The following is a 27694-nucleotide window of genomic DNA, read 5'->3' as shown; positions in this document are numbered from 1 at the left end:
GTGACTAATGTGGCCATAGATTGATTCCATTTCATTCTACATAGAATAAATATTCTGCAAATAGTTTTATCATTAGTTTCATTTGAAAGAGAGTACTAAACCAATTGTTATGGTTACACAGCGGCGCTGAATAGTGAGAGCTTTTATGAAAGACTAGAAGGTGATAAGCTTGTTAAATTTAACTTTAGTAAGAAAACAAGGAAAACCAAAGTAACTTCTCAGAAATTTGTTGCACTAAAAGAACATTTTATAAATCTGATGTGCTGCTGTGCTTGCTAGTATGCTTTTGAAATTAAAATGGGACTTTTAGTCATCTAGTTTTGGAAATAAAGTACTTCTAGAAAAGGTACTTGACTGCTTCAGTATGATGATTTTCTACCTCATTTTCAGCAAATCTTAGCAACTGAGATTTGCTTCTCTTATTAGGACATACAGATTCTTTTCCAGGAGCTGGAAACTTGAGGGAGTTCAACGTATGAATCTGTAAAATCTGTGCACATTTCAGGTCCGTTTCAAAGTAGGTTTTCAGAACAGATCCATTTTTCTCAATAGTCCTGTAGCATAGTTTCCCTTTCAGGCTGTCGCTCTCAGGTATCTATACTGTCACAGCTGCATGGTAGCAAACTCTTGGTTGTTTCAGTTGTTTGATCATCCTATATGTTTGTCTATATAAAGGTGAATGCTGGGGTTCTGTTTGGACCTGTGCCACCTGGCCTGTTTTGTGAGGACACCTGAGTTCAGAAAGGAGGGTAATGCTTGTGTCCCATTTTCACACGTCCTACACCCTTACAATGTGAACATAAAATGTATGTGCTTGTCATTGCATCAAAGTGCACGTTGGTGAAAGACAGTGTAGATATAATGTGTTGAAAATGTGGTCCTGTGTGAGGTGGGTTATAGGAAGAATATGAGTGACCTAGGGATGTGTGATGGATCCTCAAAGAAGGAGAGGTCTCAGTGAAGCATAGAACAAATAAGAATGTTCGAGAGATGTTACTGTCCTCCAAGGCAGATTACAAATGGAGTAACCCCTATTGGGAGAGAGTAGAGATGTACTGACTGTGAGCCCTTGCTTAAGAGAGGGAAGAATTGCTGCTGCCATGCGCAGAGGCTGCAAGTCCATGTCTTTCAGATGGGATAAATGAGTAGCATTGTGCCTTTGGTTGGATGAATGAGAGCAGAGGGAGATGTCCAGGTACTGAAATGTCAGCTCGGAAATGGAGGACCACCCTGAGTAGATATATGAGAGGAGGCTGGCCCTTGGATATCTTGTTATGTATGTTCAACAAGATGTTGAATGTATGCTTGGAAACAAATTGCTATTAATTTTGTGGTAATGAATTGTTACGCATATAGATTCTGCTTGAACAGTGGGAGGAGTTCCAAGAAGGGTGTGAATAAAGTTTCGTATTATTTTTGCCCAAGAAGTTGTTTAAACAACTCTGTAATATGGTCATGATAAGACTTGCGTATTTAATACTGAAAGGTAAGAGAATGCAAACACCTGGGCATGCTGAGGCTGTCCCCTTGCCTTCAGAATCATCTCTGAGCTCCTCTCCTTTTCCTGTCTTAATTTCTTAGGGTGGATGTATTCTATGGCAACCTGAGTTTTATTACCCTAGGTGGTTGTGACTGAAATGACAGTTTGATATATTTCTTTTTTCCCATACAATGCAGAGCTACTGTGAAGTGGCTGCTTGGAGTAGCACCTTCAAACTCAGACAATCTGCTCTTCTCATGCATTGTCACGTCTGTTGATTTCACTCACTGATTTATTTTTTTTCTCCTATTTGTACTGTAAAGGCAATTCTTTTCCATTTAAGCCATTAAAACATGTCTCCTTTTCATGGTCTTGTTTACTGATTTACTCTAGAGAAAAGTGAGTTTCCTTTCTGGGTGGAACTACTGTAAATGAGCACAGGAAGCAGTTTTTTAAGGATAAAAAAAAAGCCTTGAGTTTTCACAGGTGTCTTGAAGGTTGTTTATGGAAATAAAATAATCAAGCACTTACTTTGACCTGAAGAACAGATGTTTTCTTGAAACTCAAATAAGTAAAGTGGTATTTCATTAAGGAAATTTCCTTCCTGACTATGAATATATACCCTTTTGTATGTGTATGTAGGTAAATGTATGTGGCAGACAGTAACAGTTAACTGCACAAGCTGTGATGTTTACTTGCTGCTTTCCCCTTGAATTTTTCAAAATATAAAATTTGGCCAGTGGATGAATTCCATTATTTTTGTTAAAATATTAGTTGAGAATGTTGAAGATAATTGTAGCTTTCTTACTTTCTTAAAAAGATCTCAAATTATGTGTTGTAAAGTTCTGAAAAAATACAGAAAAATTGTTTGCTTTGGTTTTCAAGAGATACAGAATCTCTGTCTTAACAAACTTAGTCTAGCCCAGAAGAAGTATTAAGATTGCTTTTAACTTCTGACTAGGTCCACTGGAAGTACTTCTGCTGTGTGGTGACCTCCGCATTACAGGAAGGTCCTATCAGGTCTCCTTTTCCTTAAATAATCAATTTATGTCAGAAAAGAAGAGAGGGCAGCAGAAGTATGTGTGTGCCATTCATCAGTCTGTTACTCCTCAGTGTGGGATTTCTGGGTGCTGGTCACCTGATACGAAAAAGAAGAGATGGCCCAAGATTTCTATATGAATTAAAAATCCTTGGCTTGCAGGCTCTGGTATATGCATACATAGATATGGTTGTTTCTCTGTTTTTAGGAATACACCATAGATATAATTTTTGCCCAGACTTGGTATGACAGTCGTCTAAAATTTAACAGCTCAATGAAAGTGCTTATGCTTAATAGCAATATGGTTGGGAAGATTTGGATTCCAGACACTTTCTTCCGGAACTCAAGAAAGTCTGATGCTCACTGGATTACAACTCCAAATCGCTTGCTTCGGATCTGGAGTGATGGACGAGTATTATACACTTTGAGGTGGGTGTTTATTAACTGGATAAAAAAATAGCATTTTTATGCCCAGGAATATGAAAATAATTAAAGTATGAAGAAAATCTCTGGCCCTTTTTTATTGTGGACTACAGGAGTTCGGGGGGAATTTACTGGGGAGAAAAAAATGATGATAATGAAAAATTCGAAATGTGTAATATTGAATTACATTACCCAGTTAATAGGGTGAATACAACTGAAGAAGAACCAGACCTTTATCTCATTTAGGTACATGCAAGAAAAAAATATAAAAATTATGTGGCCAGTAACATAGTAGCTGTCCACCCTAAAATATCACTGATCTAGCCATAGATTGTTATTTTAGAGCCTTCTATACTCTTGAGTAGTTCAGTATTTAATTTCTGCCACATCACATTTGTTAAGTAAAAGATGAAATGCTTCAAACAGTAAAAATCATAGGTAGCCTGACTAATGATCAGGCTCCAGTTCTGCATGTACTTCTTCACATATGTTTGCAACCTTTACATTGTGCCATTAAAATCAACAAAGCTATTCTTTTAACTCCAAATTAGGTGGAGGCAAACATATTTGCAAAAATTTTGCTTGGCAAATGGGGGATGCTGGGGATGATTTTAAAAGCAACATGTAGGCTATCTGTCCTGATGTCTAAATTGGTTATCAAATGGTTCTTGAAAGGCTCTAATCTATAGAAAGCATTCTAGTGTGATCTGTCTGTCTGTCTGTCTCTCTCTCTCTCCTTTTTTTCCTTTTTTTTTTTAAGTTTGTCTACAAAATCATGCTGTAAATTAGTTCATCAGCAAGTAGTTCAGGCATCCATGCAGAGGAGGATAGTGACAGGCTCGGGAAGAGCTTCCTTCAGCCAGCTGTAAAAAGTTTCTACTTATCAGCCAGAGCCCTGATTGTTAAGCACGAGCCTTGACAGTAAGATGATGCAGAGTACTAAGGAGTATACTAAATTATCTGTTTTCTTAGGATTGAGAATGTGTTTAATATCCTTTCAAAAGTTATGGCCATATGGTCCAATAAATCTGGTTCTGTACTTGCAAGATTAATTTTTTTTTCTTTTAAAATTGTTTTCAGTCATTTACATAGCTTTCATATGTAGTCTAGTGATGTTGTATGAGCAATCTATATAAGAAGTAACAAGAATTAGACTGTTTTAAAAGAATTCTGTTCACTTAATTGTTTCTTATATGCCTCACTTTGAAGCATACAACTTTCTAAAAGCGCTTTTTAGACAGTTTATGCTGCTGAGGTTTATAAAAGTCTCTAGGTAGTCTCTTTTGTTAACATGTGCTGAGCAGTTTCAGTGTCATACTTGGACTTTGCCCTTCCATCGTCTGTTCAGTTTCAAAGTTATGCTTTTTTTCTAAACAGAGTCTAAGTGAAAAACATTTATGTGCACTCTCCCAGAGGGAGAAAGTAGAATTACAGTGCTGATATTTGAGCTATGAAGTGCAGTGGGCTGCTGATAAAACAGTAGAACTGGGTGGTATTCACCCAGCACTGCCATGTGCAGACATCTGTATAGACCGAGGAGATAGCCTGGATTTGGCCTAAGGTGGAATAACACAGAGAAGAGAAGTTCATATGTTGGGCATTGTATTGCTTTAGGTCTGCCTTTTTAAAAATTGAGTTATCCAAAGAGTGAAAATAGAAACCAAAGGCAATAAATGCATACATCATGACTGGCACATTTGAAAAGCCTCACCAGAGAAATGCAGGTCATTCAGTTTGAAATATGGCATATTCTTTTCCAGGATATGTCAGGAAATTTCCTTTAATTTACTTTCCCATGTAAATTACATCTACCTCTCTCTCGGTCTGGTCAGATTTCCAGGAAGGCCCTAATGACGCTTTGTATAAAATAATCACTTTGTTCACAGGCTTGCAGGGCCTTCTGGCATTGCATGACAGAGTCCTCCTTTCTTCATCCCTTCATCTCAGTAGCATGTAAGCATGATGTTACTTTTCAAAACTGGATGTGGAAGAAATTCTGACTTCTTCACCATGCTGTCAGCAGAGGAGGAGCTATTCTAAATGCAAAGATGGCAGTTAAGTGTCCAGCCCCTTACTGCAGCCTCCTAGTGAAAGTTAGCAAGAGCGAGGTTTCTCATTTGTCATGGAAGATTTTTGGAAATCTAGGGTAGTATTTTTAAAAGCAGCATGTGATTCAGTTGTCTAAACACCGTTATGAGTCCTGAACTACTTCTAAAGTGTACACTAGCTCTGTGCATTATTTGAGTGCCTCAGAGGCTGAAGGAGTAGAAATATCAAGCCTACTGTTTGCCACCTCTGCTGCTGTTTTCATCAGAGCTACTTCTGTGAGTGGAGAGCAGGCGGGTGGCCCCACCTTCACCATACAGGATACTGCCCTTAGGTGCAATGACACCAAATACCACTGGACTTGATGAATGCACTCTTCCGCGGCCTCCTTTATTTGCTGTTGTGAACTCCGCTCTCTGCCCTGCCTTCGGTCCCACCCTTTTATCCATCCCCTCTGCCCTCTTTTTATGGTGAGGAGCTGGGAGATTCCCCCAAATCAATTGACACTCTTGGAATTGCTAGATATCCTGAAAAACCACACAGCTCCTCAGATTGCATTTGCTGACAGTTTTCACTCCTTAGAGGTGATGCTGAGTGTTTTTTGCAGATACGAAGCTGGCTATGCATAGTGTGCATTAATTGGCAAAATTGATTTCTGTACATGTTCTTTAATATCTAGTCTGAAGCGTGTGGATGCTTGAATATAACCTTACTGCTTTTCCCCCTCCCTCCCCCCCTATTTAGGCTGACAATTAATGCTGAATGTTATCTTCAGCTCCATAACTTTCCCATGGATGAACATTCCTGTCCACTGGAGTTTTCAAGCTGTAGGTGGTAAAATACTTTACTTTGTTTTTTTTTCCCCTTTCTTTTTACATTTAGGCTTTTAGTTTCTTTATATTCTGCCTTCAAGAGAGAAGTGTTTACATTTTAAAGTCTTACAGAGAAGGAAAGAACTGACAACTTTATATTTTACTTGGATTTATTGCATTGTGTATTGCATTATTAAATGCAATAATGAATGAATGGAATTACATGCATTTAATTGCAACTTTAGAAATAACCATAGTGCTTAGAAGTTTGATACAAAAATAGGAATCTGTTGTTCTAAGAGAAGAGGATTTATTTTTTCTTTTATACCTGCTAGACTTGCTGGCTTTGAATTGGTTACATAGGGTATACTTAAAAGGAAAAATAAGAGCTAACATCTTCAACCTGTTCCTTCAGGTATTTAATCAGTATAAAGAGCCCTTGTCCTTTCAGTAGGACTTATTTATGTGAGCAAGAAACACCAACTTTCAGATTTGGATTTTTGGATTCTTCAGTATAAACTATATATAAAAAATTAATATGTTCTTAAGATCACTGTGGTATTACTGGCAAAAAACCCTCCAACACTACCTGAACACAGCTAGACAATTTATTCCTAAATGTGAAACCTAACAGGCAATGAAATCAAACTTCAGCGATTCTTCCTAAATAAATACTTTAATTTAACATTTCCTTCTTGAATGCTGCCAACTAAATGAGCTTTACAACTCTGTCCACTAAAGAGTTGAGCCCTACAAGGGAGATTTCATTAATTTCATTTCTGCCTTTGTGCCGGGTCATGTAGGCAAACATTATGAAATCCAAGTATTGTACTCCCTTAGAATTGAAATACTGGACAACAAGTCAGCCCACAAAAATCCGGTCTGTGAACAGTAGAGAAAAGTAATTTTCAATAAATATCTATAGGACTTTTATCAAATTATGTAATAAAATGTGTCTGCATTTTTAAGCCCTCTATGTTCTTTTAAAGCTGTATTGGTGTCTTATTACATTTATAGATTAATGTTTAGTGATGATTCTGAGCCAGTTGTTCATGTCTGAGTATAACAATATTGTGTACGTATTCCCTAGACATTCGTATTTACATAGTTGGTTGATCATACATTTAGGTAGGCTTAAAACTGAGGTTAGACAATTTTTGGTTAAATTTTAACAGTGTATCAGGTAGATTCTAGAGTACCTTGCTCTGTGGTCCAGTTTATATACAGCCCTGATTTAGTTTATAAATAATTTTCAAGATCACAAGTGAAAACATGCTTTGGTATATATTGCAACTGAACGCTTGATTTGTTCTGTTTTATTTTAGATGGATATCCTAGAAATGAAATTGAATACAAATGGAAAAAAACCTCTGTTGAAGTAGCAGATCCAAAATACTGGAGATTGTATCAGTTTGCATTTGTAGGGCTACGAAATACAACTGAAATTTCTCATACCCTGTCTGGTAAGGTGAAGTGTAAAGTTTTACTGCATGTAATAACAATATAGAGCAACAGTAGCGATAAATATACAGTTGAAAACCATTTACGATGTCTACTGAGATTTTTTTTTTTTTTAACTTACAGGTGATTACATTATTATGACAATCTTCTTTGATCTGAGTAGACGTATGGGATATTTTACTATCCAGACATACATTCCTTGTATACTGACAGTTGTTCTTTCATGGGTATCATTTTGGATCAATAAAGATGCAGTTCCTGCAAGGACATCTCTGGGTATGTACATCTGTTCTCAACCTTGAAGGGTCCAATATTCCCTAGAAGTACAAATCTGCAGAGGGCAGTAAATTAACTAGTTTTTTTTCCCTTCAGACTGTAACTGCTGGTCACCCTTCCTCTTGAACTTCAAGATTAAGAGGAGGAGGATCCTGCTGTGGTTTCACAGCAGGGCTTAGGGAGAGAGTGTTGAGAATGGAAATCTTCTGGAAATTGTAGTTCAAGCCTTGTGGATCTACTGCTGTTCACATAAATACGTTTTTTCCCCTTTATGTTCTTTTTGTCATCTCCAGGGGCAGCAATATGGCAATGATTAGGCTGACAAGTATCATTAAACTTTCTTTAAGATCATGGAAGAAAGAATGTTATTACTGCACAAGAGGAAACCCAGGAAGATCTAGATTTCTAAAAAGTAATGAAAATAATTCCTTTGATTTTTAAGCCCAAGATGAGGAAAATTTTCAACCACAGTTGCACTTAAACTGTTAGGTGTAAAACTGACAAAAGCCTGACTCACTGTCCTTAGGGATTTTGTTTTTACCATAGACATTACTGAAGTGTTATAATTTTTGCTACAGGGATTATTCTGTAGCAGTGCTACCTTGACCGAGATACTTGGCATGGCATCAGTCTCCTACCTTTGACCACTTGGAATTTGTGTCCTGCCTTGGAGAAGTGCTGTATACTATACCTCAGAGATGCACAGTGTGTCCAGGAGTCCCTGGAGCACGTGGGATGCACGCTAGCAACTTTGAGCTTAGCCCTGATAGATGCTTTTAGTAAAACTGGTGGTGGCAGTATGATCTGTCTGGTGGAGAAGACTGAGGGTTGAGAATACATCTTAAGAAGTGAGAGAGATGAGTTAATTTCCCTCACCAGTTTATAAGATTGTGAGCACACCACTCTCATCTTATAGGAGCATTTCCTAACAGAAGATTGTGTCCAGGCTTTAACTCTCTTCCTTTCTCACTGAAATTGGACCACTATGCTGTTAAATCTGCAAGATTAATAAGTCAAAAAAGTAAGCAAAAATGAACATGGCTCAGTAGCGTAATGAAAAGGTAAGCAAAAGAAAGTTTGAATCTTGGACCTTAACTCTGTACTATTTAAAAGTTCTGCCAAGCTTAGTGAAGAGAGGTTAAAAGCCTGAATAAATGAATGGAAATATCTCTGATATTTAGAAACTTTTTTAAGCATTGCACATAAATCTCATTGTGGCTACAGTCTGGAAAGTCACTAGCTTTAACTAGAAAAGCTGTCATATCCTGCTCATTCTATATCCAGTTTGTTCTTTTTACAGAATAATCTTTCTGTGCCACTAACTTAGCAAATTCACCTTGGATCAAATGATGAAGGCAGAGTTTTCACACTCCCATTTCAGCGATACCGACCCTCATCCACTTGAGATGTGGACTTGAGATGTGTACCAAAACAGGTGTTAGCAGGATCATGTTTACAGCTCCATCCAGTTAACTCTGAGTCCCTTTTGGTGACTTTTGCATGAGCATACAGAAGCCTGCTTAACTGGCGCATTGTAGGGTTATTTTTCTCACAGATAGGTATCCTGATGAAGAAAAAAGAGCTTACCAGGGGAATAAACAAAGTTTTATAGAGAATGATTGAGAAATTAAAACAATAAAGCTCAAACGAGGGTCCATCGTGGCTAGCAGGCAGGATGATGCGGAAGATTTGCTCACCAAAACAGCCCTCTGTATGCCTTTTGCAGTGGAGAAGGTGGAAGGTCTGTGTCTCCTTTTATCCTCTGAGCAGAAGTCGGTAGTGGGGACGGTGGGAATCACCTTCCACCTGGCAGCTGTGCTGGGCCTGGTACGCTGCAAAGACTCAGGCCTTTTTCTTGCATCTATGTTGAAAGACCCTGACAGATTGTGGTTTCCCAAAGCAAAATGATCCAGATTATTAAAGGTATTTAGGCATTTAATTATGCATAGAAGTGCCTAATTGATTTTCAAAAGCATCTAGTGGGAGCTAAGCACTTCTGAAAAACTGTGGTTACCTATATGCCATTTTAGGCATTTGATTCTTTTGAGAAATCTACTGCAAAATCACCACTGTTTTCCTGCTGCAGGATCAGTCAATAGCAACCTCTGATTTTGTATTTTGACTCAAAGCCATAGGTAGTCTTAGACTGGTGTAACATGTTTTGTGTAATAAACCTGCTTACGTATATAACATTATCTGAGAAGATATCTTCAAGTATTGCTATCCAAAGGAAAGGTCACATCTGAATTTTGGACTGCTATCCAAAAAAACCCCTTTGTATCTCCTTGAAGTATCAAATAGAAGAAGAAAGTGTTAATCCGCTGAAGAGCATTTTAGTTGAGATTCTAAACATATAGCTTCCAAGGTCATCTTGTTTGTGTAATTAATTTGTATAGAAGTGAGTTGAGTGAAACACTTTCTATTACCTAAGAGGTAACGTTGAGAAAATATCTAGTAACTTGGAGAATGAGACCAGAAAGGCCCTGTAGATCATCTAGTTTGACCTACTACACATCAAACGCATTTGAAAACATCATTCTTTTTTCTAGTATTTTCTGAAAGTTTTAAATCATCATCATCCTCTGAAAATTCTCAAATTGTTGATAGATAATGCATCTTTTGCTTACTTACAAAATAATTATTTGGGATTTTTTTATTTATCAAGAGCTGAAAGCCACTTATCAGTGTATCATCTGATGTGTTTATTTTTGTTTATCATATTTGTTTCATGTTTTATATTTATCTTACAAACTTTCTTAGTGTTTTTGTGTCTTTAGTGTGAGTTGAAAACAGGAGGGATTTAAAGTAAAGCTGAAATCTTCCTTCTTTACGATCCCACTGTGGCCACTGGATCCATATGGATAGCTTCTTGTGATAGCGCTGGTGTGCATGGGTGCGGGTGGGTGTGATCTGAGGCCAGCCTTGCTGCGGGTCAGTTCTTGTATGCCTCACTGATGAATTAAGAGGTAATCTGAGGAATTTTTGTGACAATATGACTGGATTATTTATTTATACACTTCTCTCTCTTCTGCATACAGGTATTACAACAGTGTTGACCATGACAACGCTAAGTACGATTGCTAGGAAGTCACTCCCAAAGGTTTCTTATGTGACAGCAATGGACCTCTTTGTTTCAGTTTGCTTCATTTTTGTGTTTGCTGCCTTGATGGAATATGGCACTTTGCATTACTTTACCAGCAACAGAAAAGGGGACAAAGGAAAAGAAAAGAAGGCAAAATCCAAGCCATCAGTAAGTTTAGTCAAGCAATTTAGAAGAAAAAAGAATTACAGAATGCTGTTTATTGTAAAATTAATTCTGAGGGACTGATTCTCAAGCAGAAGGGCTAATTTTCAAAGAGAATTAACCCACTGATTTTTTTACAGCTGGGGGCTTGTATTCATTTTCTCTAAATACTGCTAATGAACAAAGAGAACTTTTGGATCATCTTAGTCATATATGAGTGAGAACATATGAGGTTAAGCTAGAGAGCAGTTGAATATAATTTTCCATGTTGTGCACAACCCCTCTGTGCTTTTAGAGCTGCCTTTAAAGTCCCCCTGACAGTTTGGTTTGAGCTCAGTTACTCTCATAACAGCACCTGGCAAAGAACTGTAGATAAGATTGTAGCATTAGAGAATAATGTAAAAGGACTGAAGATACAAGGATTTGTTTGGGTCTGCATCACTTAACCTCATTTGAGTCTAACCTCACTAACATTTCAAAGGAAAAATACCTATTATTAGCCAGAATTTTACATCTCTTCAACTTACAAGTTCTGCTTCAAGTCTCTTTAAATTTTACTTGCTTGTTTCTTTCTAGTAAAATGAACCTCTTGGTGTTACAAGCTGAGATTGGTGTGATGTGAATCCCCATGTATCCTAGCAACAAATATTACTCAGTTTTGAGAAACTTCCTGTTCCTTTAGCAAGAATACTGGAATTTCTGAAGACTGTGTTGTTGGAAACCAGTAAAATATTGAAAAGCTAATCTTGAAATTAATGAAGCACTGAGGGAAAAGCATCAAGTATTTTATTCTTATTCTAGTCTTAATAGTTGAGGCTTGATCCTCCTTTGAGAGAGGATGATAAGGTGATGGCCAATGCTGTAAAGCCTACTTCCAGGTCATTTCGTTAGGGGAAGCTAGAGCATAGCTGAATCTCATAATGTGAGTTGTCTTTCCTGGGGCAAGGCTGAATGCCACTTGTGTAAGATCAAACAGAAGTTGAATTGAAGTTATGGAAGCCCAGACATGAAGTAGAAAGAACCATATCCATTCTGCAGTTCACACTGGAGGAGAACTGGTTTTCACCTTCTTATAAGTGCTGCAGGGATAGACTGACCTCTGTGGGCCCTTTGGGACCACTATGGCTAAATATGAGGGAAATGAGAGCCCTTGGACTTAATATAGACAGCTGGAAATGGGGAGGTGAGATAAGTGGATCAGCTGTGTGTTTAGTACAAGACTAGAGTGGTGAAGGGCTTATGCTGCTTTTATCCTGCCTTGGGCATCGCTGAGGTCCTCTGGGAGTACAGCCCACCAGAGAGAACTGGAAGCTGCTGAGAAAATGGAAACCTTACTCCTCCCAGTGTTAGAGGCATATGTGGTCAGGGAAGAAAGCAGGCTTTGGCAACGGGTACAGTTAGGTATGGGAGTAAAAGATACAAAGGCTTCAAATTTTGTGAGACCTTTTGGTGTTAGTGTAGCAGTTTTAGCTTTAGGTTATTGTTGCAATGAGATACAAGCAACACTCACCTATGACCTTGGTGGTCAGACAGGGCACGTGAAGCAGAAATAGGTTTGCTCTCAGCACACATGACAAGGAAAAGGGAGATGATTTCTCCAAGCCAGGGAGAAATTAAAAATCGCTGGGTGATAGATCAACAAAAATTAAATGGAGTGGAGCACTCAGACTTTACAGAATATCAACCAGATATAACCACTTGTGCAATAATCCACTGAACGATTTGAGATTTTTTAAGTGCATATAACAATATAAAATGTGGAATAATGGTGGACTAGGAACTATGGCACTTATTGACTAAATAGTTGGAGATTGAATTAAGATTAACAATAAATTATGAATCACTACTTAATTATGTTTTATTCTAGTCTTGAAGTATGCTTTCTACTTCTAAGGATTTGGAAAAAATCCCTGTCTGTTCACCCAGAGTTCTTTAACATGTTTCAGCAAACCAAAACAATGACTATAAGAACTTACTCAATAAGAGATTACTTTAAAAAAAGTGTTCTAAACTTAATGTACTTAATCTAAAGGATTCTAATTTGATCAAAATACTTTTTGTTTGATGAAGTTTTATGTTAAACTTCTTGTTCCAAATGGAACAATTAAACAAGCCATCTGATTAATTAAAGGGAAGTCATACAGTTACAGATTTCTTTTCCTTTCTTTTTCTTTCTTTTTTACTATCTTTGTGAAAGACTTTGTTCATTTTCTCTTGTGGTTGTGGATGTATAACACAAAAATACCCAATTTAATTAAAATAGTCAATTTAATTCTGTATGAAAAGATCTCATTCACATTTTTTTTTCTTGGAAAACTTGCCTTGCATAGGTCTTCTATTTCTACTGCAAAATTCAATAAAAGCTTATTATTCCAGGAACTGATGACAAGAATGTGCTGTAAAATATCTTGTGAAGAAATGGCAAGATTTTGTGAATGATTACAACAGTTTTATTTTACAAAATGTGGGCTAGCATTATTCAAATAAAGCAGTATGAATTCGCTTATGCAAAGCCACATTAGTAAGGGAGCTTGGTAAGATTAAATATAATTAGTTGTGGATCTTCCGATCATCATTTCCCTTGAAGTGAACACATTAACTGTGTTACAAGTCAAAAAGCACATGGATGATGGCTTTCTTTTGTACACGTTAGTGTTTGTGCAGAATAAGTTGTTTGTGATCTTACCAGAGTGTATTATAAGTGCTTCTCACTGTATGTAGCTACAATATGATCAACCATCTACATATATAATCAACATGTACTGCTGTATCAAACTGTTAAAAGATTTTTTTTTTAATTCGCTGCCAGTTGATATAAGGTCATGTTATTGTGAGGTATTGAATTCTACTTTGTTGTGTACTGTAAACCCCCCAGATGACTGTAAGAGTTGTTGAAAAAACTTTTTTATAAGAAGTGGTTGGGGGATTTTTTTAGTTATCAGTTTTCGTTTACAGTTTCTTCATGCTTTCTGGAGTAAAAGCTTTCTGAAGACCTCAGTTCTTCTCAGTAGTCTCCTGGTTCGTAGTTTAGGGATTCTAGAAATGGTTTCTTTCTTTGATGCAGATCCCTACTGGGCTCAGAGGGCTAAGTAGCTAAGGATTTTTAATTTTACCTCTGTCCTTTTCTGATTTCTAGATTTACCTGTAGGGTTTCATTTGATCTTTTTAAAATATTATCTTCCTAATTTTTCCAAATCTTTTATCTTCTTTTCTTCACATTGTCTCTTTCCTACACATTTCTTATATATTTCCAGTAAGAAATTAGGCATATGAAATATCGCTGCCTTTCTCCACTCAGGCCGCTTCTAAAAATTTTTAATTCAGTAGCCAGTTTCAGTCTACTCTGGCATTTTTTAAACAGACTGTGGGGTGGAGGAGGGACACACAAGTAAAATGGATAGTAGAAGAAACTCGAGAGCAAACAGCTCTTGCTGGCCAAGGGAATCCTCTTGGTAGTTCAGCCACAAGGCACAAACCACTGAAGAATCCAGATTTCTTTGGCTCCGCTTCTCATGGGACTGTTTTGTTTTCTGTCCTCCCTCTTTGCTGTTTTGCTGTGGGATGCTGTGATTGCTTGTTTCCCTTCTCTGATTTTTTTTTTTTTCCTGTGATATGCCAGTAATTCTTCTCAGGAGCCGGTGACTGCTGTAGCAACCTGAGTGGTAACTTAGGTCTTGTGACCCTCAGGAACTGCACCCTTTTAATGTGAAGCATTCTGCTCCCTTTCAGGGAGAAAGCAGATGGTGCCAACATTGGTCACGAAGCCACGTTACGTTCTTTACTGTGTGTGGTCGTCTTGATCCTCTGAGATGGGTAGTGAGCACTTTTGATTATTATAAACAATTTTGTAAGTTGTGTCTATCCTGGAGATAGGCATGATAGATGCTTTCCAGATTAGGCTCAGGTTAGAATTAGCTGTGAGTTCTCAGGAAATAAGAGAATTTTGGAACTTTTGTTTGACAAGCAGTGAGTGGCTGTGTTTCAGTCTTCACAGAGAAGACTCTTTCTGTCTTTCTCAGTGAGTTGTTACTGACTTCGGGGATTCCTAATTTATCCTACTAGTAGAAATGAATCACTGCCTGACTTTTAGATTGCTAGAAGCACCAGTCAAAAAATTATTGTAAAGCCAGAGTAAAAGAAGTGAATCAGTCACAGGTATCTTTCCATATATATCTTCAACAAAATGATGATTGACACTAAATGTTAATTTAAATTTTTCTTACATAAAAATAAGCTTTGTTTGTAATACTTATTAGGGTAGAAGCATCTAACTGCTGTTTGTTAATGTAGTTAGTATTTTATCATAACTGAAAAGAATAATGAGGTCCTTTAGGATGATAATTAGCTCCCTAGGACATCATGTCTAAGAACTATTGAAATAGCAGTGTGCACAAAACCTGTTTTGGTAAAGGCACTTATTTAATAAATTTATGAAGCAGATAGGAGGACATGGTGGGCACTGCACTTCTTTGGCATCATCCCCTTGGAACGTTATTGCTGCAGAGACTACAAGGTACCCTCTTAACAGGATATAGAGATCTGTGTGCTGACCCAGGTGATTCACTGAAAGTGGGACAATAGGAGTCAAAAACATAAAAGAATCTAAATGATGTGGCTTCCAGCTTGTTATATTTTATTACTGCATATCATGTGTAATTGCTTGGAGAGATTCTTCTCTATGCTTTGAGGTCCAGAGGTGTTAATTACTTCATTGTAAACTCACTTCCTTAGTTCCTCTGACTACATCCTTTCCTATCATTTGTATTCCTTATATTAAAAAATATGGAGATAGTAAAAGAAATAGAAGAAAAAAATAATAATGTAACAGTTGTTATCTTCAGTCTGAAAATCTTAGAAGAGGTACCAAAACTGGGAATTTGAAAGAAGAAAGAGTGAACAAGAGGACTATGGAATAGTCTAGAAAGGCTATGAGAGTTAGAAAAAGGAAAAAGAACAGATGGGGAAAGGGAGAATGTCCTAAAATATATTTGGAAAAAGAAGTATAAAAAGTGAAGGACTGCATGGAAATAAAATAATAGTAGGAGGAAAGATGGATTATAGTAGTGCAAGTGAAAGGAAGGTAAAAAGAACAAAAATTACAAGGAAAGGAACAGCAAATGTTCTATGTCTGAGACAAAAAGCCCTCAGCTTTTTTCTATTAAAATTATTTATGATCCTTAACAGCTTTTACACCGAATTTTTACCAAACTGCAAGAGGGTTCAGTTACGCTAGCTGAAGATAGAAGTAAGAATTAAGAGCTACGTTAATCAGTTTACTGATTTGAATGGCGTTCTCCATGGGAGCTGGTGTCTTGGCTCCCAAGTGCAGGGTGTATTGTTTAGAGATACAACATCAAAGGGGTATTAGATGTCTTAGTCTGGCCTTGTGTGTGTCACAGTCTCTTAAACTTCACCGGTGATGCTGTAGTAATTCCACTAGCTTGTTTTGGCTAAAATGTAGCTTCCAGAGTCATGCCCAGTCTTCCTCTAAAGACTGCAAATCACGGGCAGCAATCGTTCCCTCGGTAGTGATACTTACATCCTGCTTGTGGACTTGTTTGTGACACAGTTGCCAGGCTGTGACTGAGTTCAAAATGTTCTTTTGTGTTGTGTAGATGAGATCAGCTAACCCTGTCCGTGTAACTAATTATCCAGTATTCCCAAATCCCAGCAGAACCCAGATTTTACTGTGGCAGGTGAAAAGCATTCATGAACTTTTGCCTGCCTGGGTTGATTATATACAGCACTTCATAATTCGCAATGTTCCCCAAACTGTTTTCGTTAAAATTTGAAGTTCTGTGTATTCAACTGAATGTACTTATACTGGCCTTTCCTATGGGAAGTCCATGGAATGTTTGTAGTCTGAAGGGAAAGAAAAAAACCTGTATTTTTCTTTCTTTCTTTCCTTATTTTTAAGAAACCACCTGCAATTGCTGTTCGACCTGGATCAACACTAATTCCAATTAATCACATTAATCATCTCCCTGAACGTGATGATGATTATGGATATGAGTGCCTAGAAGGGAAAGACTGTGCTAGCTTCTTTTGTTGTTTTGAAGACTGCCGCACAGGATCTTGGAGAGAAGGAAGGATACACATCCGTATTGCAAAAATTGACTCCTATTCTCGAATTTTCTTTCCAACTGCCTTTGCATTGTTCAATCTTGTTTATTGGATTGGCTATCTTTATCTATAGATTTCAGAGATTTGACAAACTCAGAAAAAGGCTTACTCACCATTGATTCTTACAACTTATTGAACAGTCAAAGATTAGAGCTGGTCCCAAGTCACTAAAATTATCTGGATGCACTAAAAATTTGAAACAAAGGGGGGAAGTATGGTGACCCCTCTTGTTATCAATTTTAGAACTGATCTTTTTTAGTTTTGAAGAGAAAATTTTAAAACAAATCTGAAAGATTTAACCTGTCTGAACCTATACCCATTTTTGTCCAGCTCTAACAAGATGCAGAGACAAGAGGCTACATTTTTGAAATAGTTCTACATAACCTTTCAATTTTAATGCTAAATGATAAAGCAGATAAATTTTGTAGCACCTCTTACATCTTAACAAAGAAAGCCTTAATAAAATGGGATTAGTTATTCTCATCTGTTTCTTCTATAAGGTGAAGATTTTTATGAATTCCTGGTTTTAAAAAGTCAAAATGGAATGTTTCTATTTTTCAGCTAGCCATTTGTCTTCTGCAGTATATTAAAAGCATGATTAAGTCACAGTTAATCCCATTCAGCTTTATACAAAGTTGTGAAATGAGAGCAGAAAGAAATGAATATATCACAAAAACACAAGGGCAATTCTGAGCTTGTCTTATCCTGACCATTTATGTGGGCTTTTGGCTTTCAACCTTAGATTACACTTGTGACTGTGCTCCGTCTGCCGTTACTTCACTGTTGTGCATTCACCAAAGTTCTCCAATAGGGCTACAACTTTTCAAGATTCCTAACTAGCTGCTGTTGCTTGGCGCAGCTCTGCTAATTTCATGGAAATCAGGCTGATGTTGGCTACCTGGGGGTCTGGCCATTGAGCATAATGATTTTTCACCTCCTCCCCATTCTCCTCTCTTTAGTCTGATTCACACTCAGGGCCGTAGAAGGTGTTATGTTCAATGGAATTTGTGTTACTAGAGTTTGGGGAAACTCTGACATTGTTATAATCATTATATTAAAACCCAGTAGGTTGGATCTCCAGCCTTCAGAATAAAGTGTAAGACCTGCTCCACTTTGCATACAATGTGAATTTTGTAGATTCTGCTTGTTTCTGCATATGCCACTTGCTGAGCCAAATCCATGTGGTATGAATTTACTGAACCTGTGTTATGGGTTGATTTTTAGTAATTCCTTCATATTTGTTTTTAATAGCAAACTCTTGTTATGGGAAAAAGATCCTTATGTATTGTAGATCGTTATCCAAGATGGGATATAGCCTCAAAAATCATAGGACCAGTTCTCCAGCCTCTCTGCAGTCAGAGCTTCTGTTCATTTTGGTAGTTATTCTTCAGCAGTAGTCTTTCTGGTCTGACTTCTCTGTATATTGACTGTTGCTGGCTGCCAGCATTTAGTATCTCATTTCTATTTTTAAATCCATTGTCTTCATTATGGTAAAGTGCAGTCCATCCTCCTTTCTCAGAAAGAAACTGGTTTCAAGTGAGCTTGCAAAAATCACTGTAAAATTAAGATACACATTAAGTAAAAGTCAGAACTACAGAGAAGACCTTAGAGATTTTTAAAGGGGATTAATGGGATTAGTATTTGGCTGTAGGTGAGGATGCTCAGTACTGAAGATAAAAACATGATTAATGGCTAGTAACAGAAAATGATTTGTCAAAGACCCTCCTCTCCGGCAGTGTTTCTGTTGCATGTACTGCCTTCTCTGAAATTGTCTTAGAGAAGATTAATGTCTCTTTGCATGCTAGTTGGTACCAGACACAATTAGATTTGATACACAATAAAAATTTCAGGTGAAATGCTACTGCAGCATTCAGCCCCACAGTTTAATAAAGTATGCAAGACTATATGCAGTGATTCTAGAAGACCGTGTGATAAAGAAGATCCCATTTTAATGCAAACTTTATTTCAGTATTTAACTGACAAAATATTAAAGTGATTGTGAGAACCTGAAAATCTACTATTGAGGTTGGCAGGCAGTATCTGTTGTGTGACCTTTCTGAGCTACAACTTCTGATGGTTAGAGTGAGGGTAAAAGTGAGGTATCCTTAACAACACTAATGTACTATAATTTATGGTTTCTTTAGAGTCTCATTTTCAGAAAATATTCCATAGAAAAGCGTACAATAGAAGCGTGTCAGTTTTAATTCCGTAGTGCAGTTTGATGCTTTCTGACAGCACACTGAACCCCTTGCTCGGTAGGAGGCATGAAGGTGGCTTCAGCAGTATGTTGGGTGTAAGCTTGAAAAGCAAGTCTGCTTGCTCAATGATACAAGGCCCAATTGTATGAGCTCCTGAGCTTCATTAACTCACCTTTAAGCAAGTGTAACTTGAAAAATCTTGGCACTTCCCAAAGGGAAGCACAGATTTCACAGCCTGTTCTCCTCTGGCACATCTAGTTAGCCTTTTCTGTTCGTTTGGTTGTCAGTTGCCTATCAGTCTCCAGTGACTGAACTGAAGAACAGAAAACATCCTGAATTGGCAAGGGATGGATAAGAAGTCTTTTGTCTCTAATTTCTATGAAACAATGTAAAAAAATATTAATTTGGCTTATGAATACACTTGGTTCTGTTGACAAACTTTTCTGTGTACTTCATTCGTTTTTGATGGAATAATTTCAGTTTCCCATAGTATTGTGCAATTGAGTGCAATTGCATTGAGTGCAAATACAAATGAGAATGCGGCAAACTGTAACTTGGCATATAATAAATGTATTATTTTAGCCATATAAGTTTTATTCCTAATCTGCCTGTAAACACGTGATTCCAAGAAATCTACATAATACTCATTAAAAAAAATGGCAAGAAACAGAGACTGTGGTTATCTAGGCTTAAATACTGCAATTATTTTTCAAATATCCATTGATAAAAGGTTTCATTTACTGATAGCTTGGATCACGGTAGTTGGAGTCATGTTATTCTGGCTATTAGTGCTTAAGCACATGCTTAAACCTGTTCCTAGTCAGTACTGTAATTAGGCCAGAATTCAGAAAAGCATGTGCTTATGTACTGTCACAAAGAGTGATGCTATACTGAATTGGTGCCATTAACTCATGCTTAATTTGCACTAATTTCAATAATGAGTGTTCAGTAGCTCAAATGATGGAGCACTAGGAATGTGAGCTAAAGCCTGTTTGGTAGAAAGTTTTTGCATTGAGAGAAAGGGACATAGGATGAGAAGCTGCCATAGAGGTGGAGAAGTGAGAGACAGGTCTGGAAAAATTGCTTTAAACTACCTATCTTGGAGTCTCCAGAAATGTATTTTCTAAAACAGACACCTTTTCCTGGATATTTTTGTGTTGACCATTTGTCTGTTTTAGGAGTGAGTACAGCTCAGTGTGCTTTTTTTTTTTTTTTAGCAAATCTTTGTCTATGACTGTACCTTTCTAATCTTCAGTGCATGTCTTCCACATCTGTTTCATATAGTGGCAGTGCAATCGTCGCATGAATTCGAAGAAATGTGTTTTTTATGTGTGTGTTGATGTGCTTCAAAAACTTTAACCTTATCCAGTTTTCTGATATTCACAGACGTAGGATTGTGTAAGATTTTGAAGGAGAATCACCTCCAGCAGGGTTTTTGTAATTATCTGTCACTTATTTGATATGATAGTGAAAGATTTGTTTAAATCTGATATATGAAATGTGTTTTGTAGTTTGTGAAGACCTTTGCTGTTTTTGTTGAAAAGCCCAACAGGAGAAGTCTGGATTTAAATATATATATCTGCATAAAGTAAGATACATTCAGTGTAACTGTATTAGTCACCATCTCAGTTATCTTTGTTTTGAAAAACCTGAGAATTCATGCAAATAAGTCTATTTTACGTTCCTAAAATCATTGTTAATTTAATTCTTTTAACTATTCTTTCAATTCATTGTAATTCTCCTCAGCTTATTTATACACTAAATGCAATCTTTTGTTTTTGAAATACCCTTTAAAACTGTAATTTGTAGTGATTACAGTTGATATAGTAAATAAAGTTAAAATAGCTAAACAGAAAACTGCAGCTAAACTAAAGTTTACTAGAATACAGAAACAGATAGAAAGGACTACTTTGCTTCTATTTCTGGAAAACCTCAATGTCTGCATGTCCCAGTGAGTATATCATGGGGGAGAATGACTCATGGGGAGAGGTAGAAGATTCTCCGGGCTGTAGGAAAGGCCTCTGTGCTGGTCTGCACTATAGGCATGTTACAAAAGTGGTTTAGTCAAGGGAAGGTATGGTTGCGTCCTTCCCTTTTCAGTGGTCCCTTGCTACTGCTTCACTTGTGCCAGCCATAGCGGTTTTGAAGCCATGTAGCCAGCTGAATCAAAAACTGAAAAGTTATCATTTATTATAATGTTTTATTAGTTAAGGTTTCAGCCAAATGGGTGGGCTAATCTGATTCACCATGCAGCAGTGTGACCATTAGTTTTGGTCCAGAATAGATGATGGGAGCTTGCAGCTGGAGCCAGAAGGTTCTTATGATGAACATACTTCATTCAGCTGAGAATCTGCACCTAAAACTAGTATGGAGGAAGGTAAACGATCACCTGGGCAGCTGATCTCAGCATATGATTACACTGATCTGAATGATTTATGCTTAGTCACTGGCTTTTTCAATGGCATTTGTGATAATTCTTTTGATTTTGCTGCAACATAATTGAATTAGTGTTAAAAATAAATAAATAAATAAATAAAATAGCAGACATCTCCTATTAATTATAGACTGAATAAACAATAGGCTGTTATCTTGAGTGATAATTATTGTGGTGAGATTTCCTTCTTCATGGAGGAAAATTCTTACTGATACGAAGGGTTTAAATCAGAATTGAACCAAAAAAAGTTCTCTTTTTTCCTAATTTAATTGTTAATGATAAAACTTTAAAAAATTATCTGGGAGTATAAATGAGTAAAATAGACACTGAGAAAGAGCTAGTACCCAGGTCTCTGCATGTCTGTAGCACGCTACGTGTGCCACAGCATTTGGGAATGGAACCTGGCCCATCCTGCATTCGTTCACTGACTCCCTCCTGTCTTCTCCCAGATGTGTCTTGTGTGGGATGTGCTGGGTTCAGAAAAGCCTAATACTAATGACTAGGACAATCCTTAAGAGAGTGGGAAAGGTGGGTGTGGCCATTTCAGGCATGAACTCCAAGGATGTTGGTAACAGTTGCTGGTTAAAAGGAAGGGTGTTTTCTGCCTGCTGGATTATGATTTTAAACAGTGTCCCTGCTTTCCTTCAGAAGATTGAGCTGAGACTTCCACATGAAGGGAAAAATCAGTTTCATTGACTTGGCTGTCCTCTTGTGAGGCACCTAAGTATTCCCCATACGATACTGGAGGAGAGTTTTGATGGCACTCAAGGTGCCTGTGCTCGTCCCACCTCTCGGTGTTGTGGATTCAAAGTCCTGATCAGCTCTGATATGATGTTAGTGAAAAGTTACAGGTGTGCTGGAAGATAGTGAATAAAATTAATTCCTATTAACTCCTATTAGTTCCTTTTCTGTTCATCTCTGCATGCCTACCTGAAATTTTGAGATAATTCAGGTTGGAGGTAATTCTCCTGTATTTCTGGCTTCTCAGAATGATCTTTATAGTCATGCTTTGAGCCTTACTGAATTCAAAAGAAAAGGCTTCCTCTCCAGGTTGCCTGGCCAAGCCTGGCATGTGTGTGATGTCTTGCCATCAAACTTTGAAAAGTGATTTTTAGTTGATCTGGTGGAAGAGGCAGACTGGCTCCGTAAGGTAGCGTTAAGATTGCTTTGTGATTTGGACTCGAAAAGATTAAGGGCTGTTAAAGCGGTGATCAGTCCTGCCCCATTAGAGGGTGTATTAATTCAATTCAATATTTAAAAACAAAAGACAAAAACAGCTGCTGTGAATGGATTAGATGTGGGAAGTGAAGATTGAGTCATTATTTCACTGAGGAAATATATTTTCCCTTGAGCAGAATTTTCTCCATGGGAAAAGGGTGATCTTTGGTTTGTGAAACCTACAGAAAGCAGGTGACAGTCGTTTTAACCAGGTGAGGTCATGTTTGTCCCTCTGCCCCAGGGATGGTGTAGGAGCAGCAGCAGTGATGGAACTGGCAAAGTGGCTCAGATTTTGCAAGTTAGGAGAACACAGACATTTGCGTATTCATAGGTGCAGTATAAAAACACAATCTCTGTTCACACATTAGTCTCTGGCAAAACCATAGTTGTTTGCATACGTGTCTGTCTTCACATTATTTATTTTTGCCACATTGCCCACTGCGAATGTTTAGAATTTTTGTGTGAATGTAAAGGCTGTGTTATGATACCTCTAATTATGGATTATACAATGTAAATGTTTCCTTAAATGAAACTAAGGCAGCAGAATCTGGCCTGGATAGATTATGATTCCTACTTGGAAAAAATTCTACTATGTACGTATCCTATAATTGCTGTTTTCAAATAATGCTATATTCTGTATTCCTCTTTCCTAAAGTTTTATAAACTATTACAGTTTATGGTCTAAAGACTACATGTACACAAAATTCTTTCAAAGATAGTACTTGTCAATTTATTCTATTTTAGATCTCAGTATTTATTGTATTGAGGTTTCATTATTCTACTTGCTTCAAATGCACATGTACACTTAATGAAAATTTCTGTCTCAGCATTTATATTTCACATATTGTTTCATTGATACACTTACAGTATTTGTCCCTTACTGATGCATCCTTTTTTTTCCCATTCTATTTTAAAAAATGCTGTTATTTGCTAACTACTTATGCAAACATTTATTTTGATAGTACTTTGGCACCAGTGGACAATGTTGCAACACTGAGCATCATTTTAACAACCTTTTAACAAGTTACATGAAAGCCCGTTTGGATAACTTATTAGTAAAAAAAAAATAGAGGATATTCAGTAGATTATATATTTTTCAGGCTTGCTTCTAAGAAGTATTCATACGCAGTTTGAAGAAAATGGTAAGATGTTACATTACTCTGTGTTGCAACAATTTAACTTTTTAAAGTAATAATAAAAAGCCCTCTGCACTGTACAGAGAAAATAAAATTCAGTAATTTTATTTTTATTACCAACAGTTTAGTGAGCTGGATGGATACTTTTATTATCTAAACAGATAGTAGAATAATACAGGGTTAGATGTAAACAGGGCGGCTTTGGATGGGGGAATTTTTGGGAATAGATGCCTATTCTATTTTGATCTATAGTACCTGCTGGGGAGATCTATTCGGTATCACTGGAGTGCTGCCTATTTATACCTGCTAAAAATTTAGCCTATTATACAAGATATATGTTGATTTGTCATTTTTGAATGTATAAAATACACAATTGATACAAATTTATTTATCCTCTATCAATCCTTTATCAATCTTCCATCAGTTTTTCTTCCAGAAGCCTCCTTAGTTGGACTAATCTTATTATAAGTGTGCTGATATTTGCAGTTCTGCTCAGTTATTTGGTACTTTTCCAATAGCCTTGGTATGCACTCATCCATTATTATATTCAATTACATGGAAATGTCAAGATATCCTAGCAAGCTTTTAATATGATTAAGCCATGACTTCTTCAGCCTCTCTCAGAAAAATCATAATCTCTTGTATACCATGCCAAAACTAAAGCATTTGCAGGTATCAAATTGAATGTTATTTGATTCTCTGCTTTGATAAGGTAAGTCTGCCAGGTTAGAGTGAAACACTGATATTGCTCCTTTTTAATACTTGACAGCGTTATTAATGAGCAGGGCTGAGCTAGAAGACTTCAGAGCTGATGAACTGGTGATGCTCTGAGCTAAATCCCAGACACCTGAAAACTGAGAGTGTGGTAGGAGGGAAAGTGGTAATAGCAGACATATGTATAGAATTCCATATGTAGACTGGACAGCAAAATCTTAAAATTGTTACATGTATGTCAAGCGCTGATTGTCATTTTAATATGCTTCAGAATGTTCTTACTTCACTGGGTGCTAGAATAATTTTTCTAGAAAATCTAAGTTCTCTACGTGACAAGAAAAGTCGGGGGAAAACAGCACTAACGTGTGCTGTTAGAATGCAGAAGTGGAATTCGGAAGCTTAAAATAATTATGGCTTCATTTGAGGGACTTTGTGGATACATTTTCCATTTCATTTCCTCTATATTAAAAAAGAAAGAACACAAAAGGTCTTGCTGAAGATAGGTATTGATATTACTGAAGGTAATCTTGAAAATTTTCTCTTGATGAAAAGTTGATGTATAAATAGGAGTGAATTTCCTCAGTGCTGAGGAAATTGCTGAGGTTGCTTTCACAGAGTAGATACATTCTTTATTGTCACCACTCTGTTGCTACCGTGATAAAAGATTGACTCAGAGGTTTAAATTTTTAAGCATACCCTTATTTTTTGGATGCCTCACTTGCCAGTGTTCAGTTTAAGACATCTGAGAAAGACCTGTTTTTCAGAGGGTGAGTGTTTAGCCCTTTCTAAAAAGCACCCCGTAAGCTTTCTGAGTTTAAAATGCTCCAAAACCAAACTAACTAACTAAGCATCACTGATAATGCTTTAAATAAATGGAAAGTTTAGACTACTGTAGAATATTGTAGGAAGTTCAAATAAGATTCAACGCAAGAATTTTCTAGCCTTCTTTCTCCCTTTCTTGCCTTTTTTTTCTTCTTCTTTTTAAGGTTTGGGGACAGATAAAGGCAAATGGAGGGATTTCACCCTGTTTTCTGACAACAGTATACCTCATGCAAAATAGTGCAGCATGTCCTAAAAGCTGGTTTTAGTTGAATGCTCCTTTGAGACTGATGACAAAAATAATATTAACAAGCTCAGAATGGAGGTGCTTGTGGCTCTCACTGTGGGAGGATGCTTTGCTGCTCAAGGCTTTGCATACAGAATTTCTGAAATTTATAGGAGAAAGCTGGATTATAAGGACTCCCGCTTCTAGAAGGATCATAATCTCAGAAATTTCTTGCCAAGAGTAGACTGACAATATTTTGGAGAGTAAAATTTACAGCTCATGACTGTACTGTGAATGTTGATGTCTATTGAATTTTCATATAAATGTTGCACTGGTCCTTGTGAATCAAGTGGAAATGTGCTTGCACCCTGGTACATGGTTTGTACACATGTCTGAGAATTAGCCTGTAATCTCCTAAATGTAAAAACTCTTTGAAAGCCATAGTCTTAAAAAAAAAAAGAAAAAAAAAGGAATACCATGTCTTCTGTGCAAATCGAACAGATTAGATGTTTGTGCTCTGATGTCTCTTAAGCTGATAAGAATCAAGAGAGTTTAAACACTGAACTTTGTAAAGCAGTTGTAATGCATTCTGTTTTTACTGTATATGCTGTGAAGTTGATTGGTTACACTGTGAAAAATTAAATAGTGCCTGGCTGTATACTTTCTGATGTTTTTTTTTTTTTTTTTTTTTTTTTTTTTTCTGCATGGCCTGCAATCTCTTTTAGAGATCTTCTTTTTAGAACTGGATACGGAGTGTATCACCCTGGTCTTGTACACTTACACTGCTCTGACCAAGGAGAAAAATAAAAAAGAAAGAGAAGTAGCCTTTACATGCTCACAAATACTTTAAACTAAATTTGGAGCTGCTTCATATGGCTGTAGTAGTTAGGCAAGGCTGCAGTCCCACACTGAGCCATTTGCTTGTACAGCTCAGTGACAGGATGGAGATGTTCTAGGTTTGTGATGAAGTGTTATTTCATATAATGTTCAGGAAGTGTCACGCTCAGTGTCCTGAGCAGTGCGTTCTTGGGTATCCCTCAGAAATAGCTTCTGTTTTGCTTTCTGGCTCTTTTGTCTCTGACTCTGGGTGCTGAAAATTTCTGCAGCTCTGATTAATTTCCCACAGAAGAAGGATCAAAATTTGCTCTGAGATGAGGTCTACGGCCTATAATGGTTAACTAACCAGCAGTAATTAAAAAGCAAAAAAAAAAAAAAAAAAAAAAAAAAAGTAAAAAAGAAAGTTTCCTTGAGATTTTTTTTTTCTTTTTCTCCTTCCTAAAATAAACCAACATTTTTTGGTTGTCTAGCAGAAACAAAGCTCTGGAGCACCACAACCTACCCTTATCAAATGTTTTGTTTCACTGTAGCTTTGCAGTATGGAGGTAATGAAAAGATCTCCTTTTATTTACTGTTGAGAGGAGTGGTTCTGCTCTCCCCTTCACACTCTTGCTCTTCTGTCAGCACTGGTGCTTGGCTAATCCTTCTCTCATTCTCCAAGATCCCTCAGGGCCATGATGTATGGCTCCCTCTTCTTTGGCTTGCTTGATGTTTTAGAAAAGGTTGTAATTTTGGGGCAAGGAGCAAGAGTTCCTCTGAAAGTGCAACTGTGAGTGTCTGGGCAAAATTGCTCCTCATTATTTTCCTCAAATTATTTTTGCTCTTTTCAAGTTTTGATGATCCAGCTGTGTATAAACACTATCTTCTTCTTGTGGTCAATCCCAGGGAAGATTTTTGACTCGTTCTAAAAAGAATATGGAAACGTGATGAGAGAGAGGTAAACGTAAAAACTCTGGGAAAGGAGTCAAAAGATGTTTTAAGATGGGGTGGAAGCACTGGAAGACATCACAGATTTCAGCAGCCCCTTCTATATCTTTCTTGGATTAAGGACAGGACAATCCCTCAGTCCCAGCAATACCTAAATTTGATTTTAACATCCTGCACTCTCTTTCCCCTGTGGGTACCCACAGTATTACATCTTGCAAGGTGTTACTTAAATTATTAAGGTTACTTAGAGTATAATAGAATCTATTTATCTTTTTCTTTTA

General features: G+C 37.1%; 1 protein-coding gene across 1 annotated transcript in view; it reads left to right on the top strand.

Annotated features, from left to right (window-relative positions):
- GABRG1 (gamma-aminobutyric acid type A receptor subunit gamma1) overlaps nt 1-16977 on the top strand; it is a 47277-nt gene extending 30300 nt beyond the window's left edge. Inside the window, exons 4-9 of the mRNA XM_062574518.1 lie at nt 2728-2948; nt 5733-5815; nt 7126-7263; nt 7385-7537; nt 10576-10787; nt 16699-16977. Coding sequence (XP_062430502.1) covers nt 2728-2948; nt 5733-5815; nt 7126-7263; nt 7385-7537; nt 10576-10787; nt 16699-16977 — 1086 coding nt within the window. The remainder of the gene's footprint in view (nt 1-2727; nt 2949-5732; nt 5816-7125; nt 7264-7384; nt 7538-10575; nt 10788-16698) is intronic.
- Nucleotides 16978-27694: the final 10717 nt, after the last annotated feature.

This window comes from Rhea pennata, chromosome 4, assembly GCF_028389875.1.
Source record: "Rhea pennata isolate bPtePen1 chromosome 4, bPtePen1.pri, whole genome shotgun sequence".
Taxonomy (NCBI): Eukaryota; Metazoa; Chordata; class Aves; order Rheiformes; family Rheidae; genus Rhea; species Rhea pennata.
This window is presented reverse-complemented; position numbering and strand designations above follow the sequence as displayed.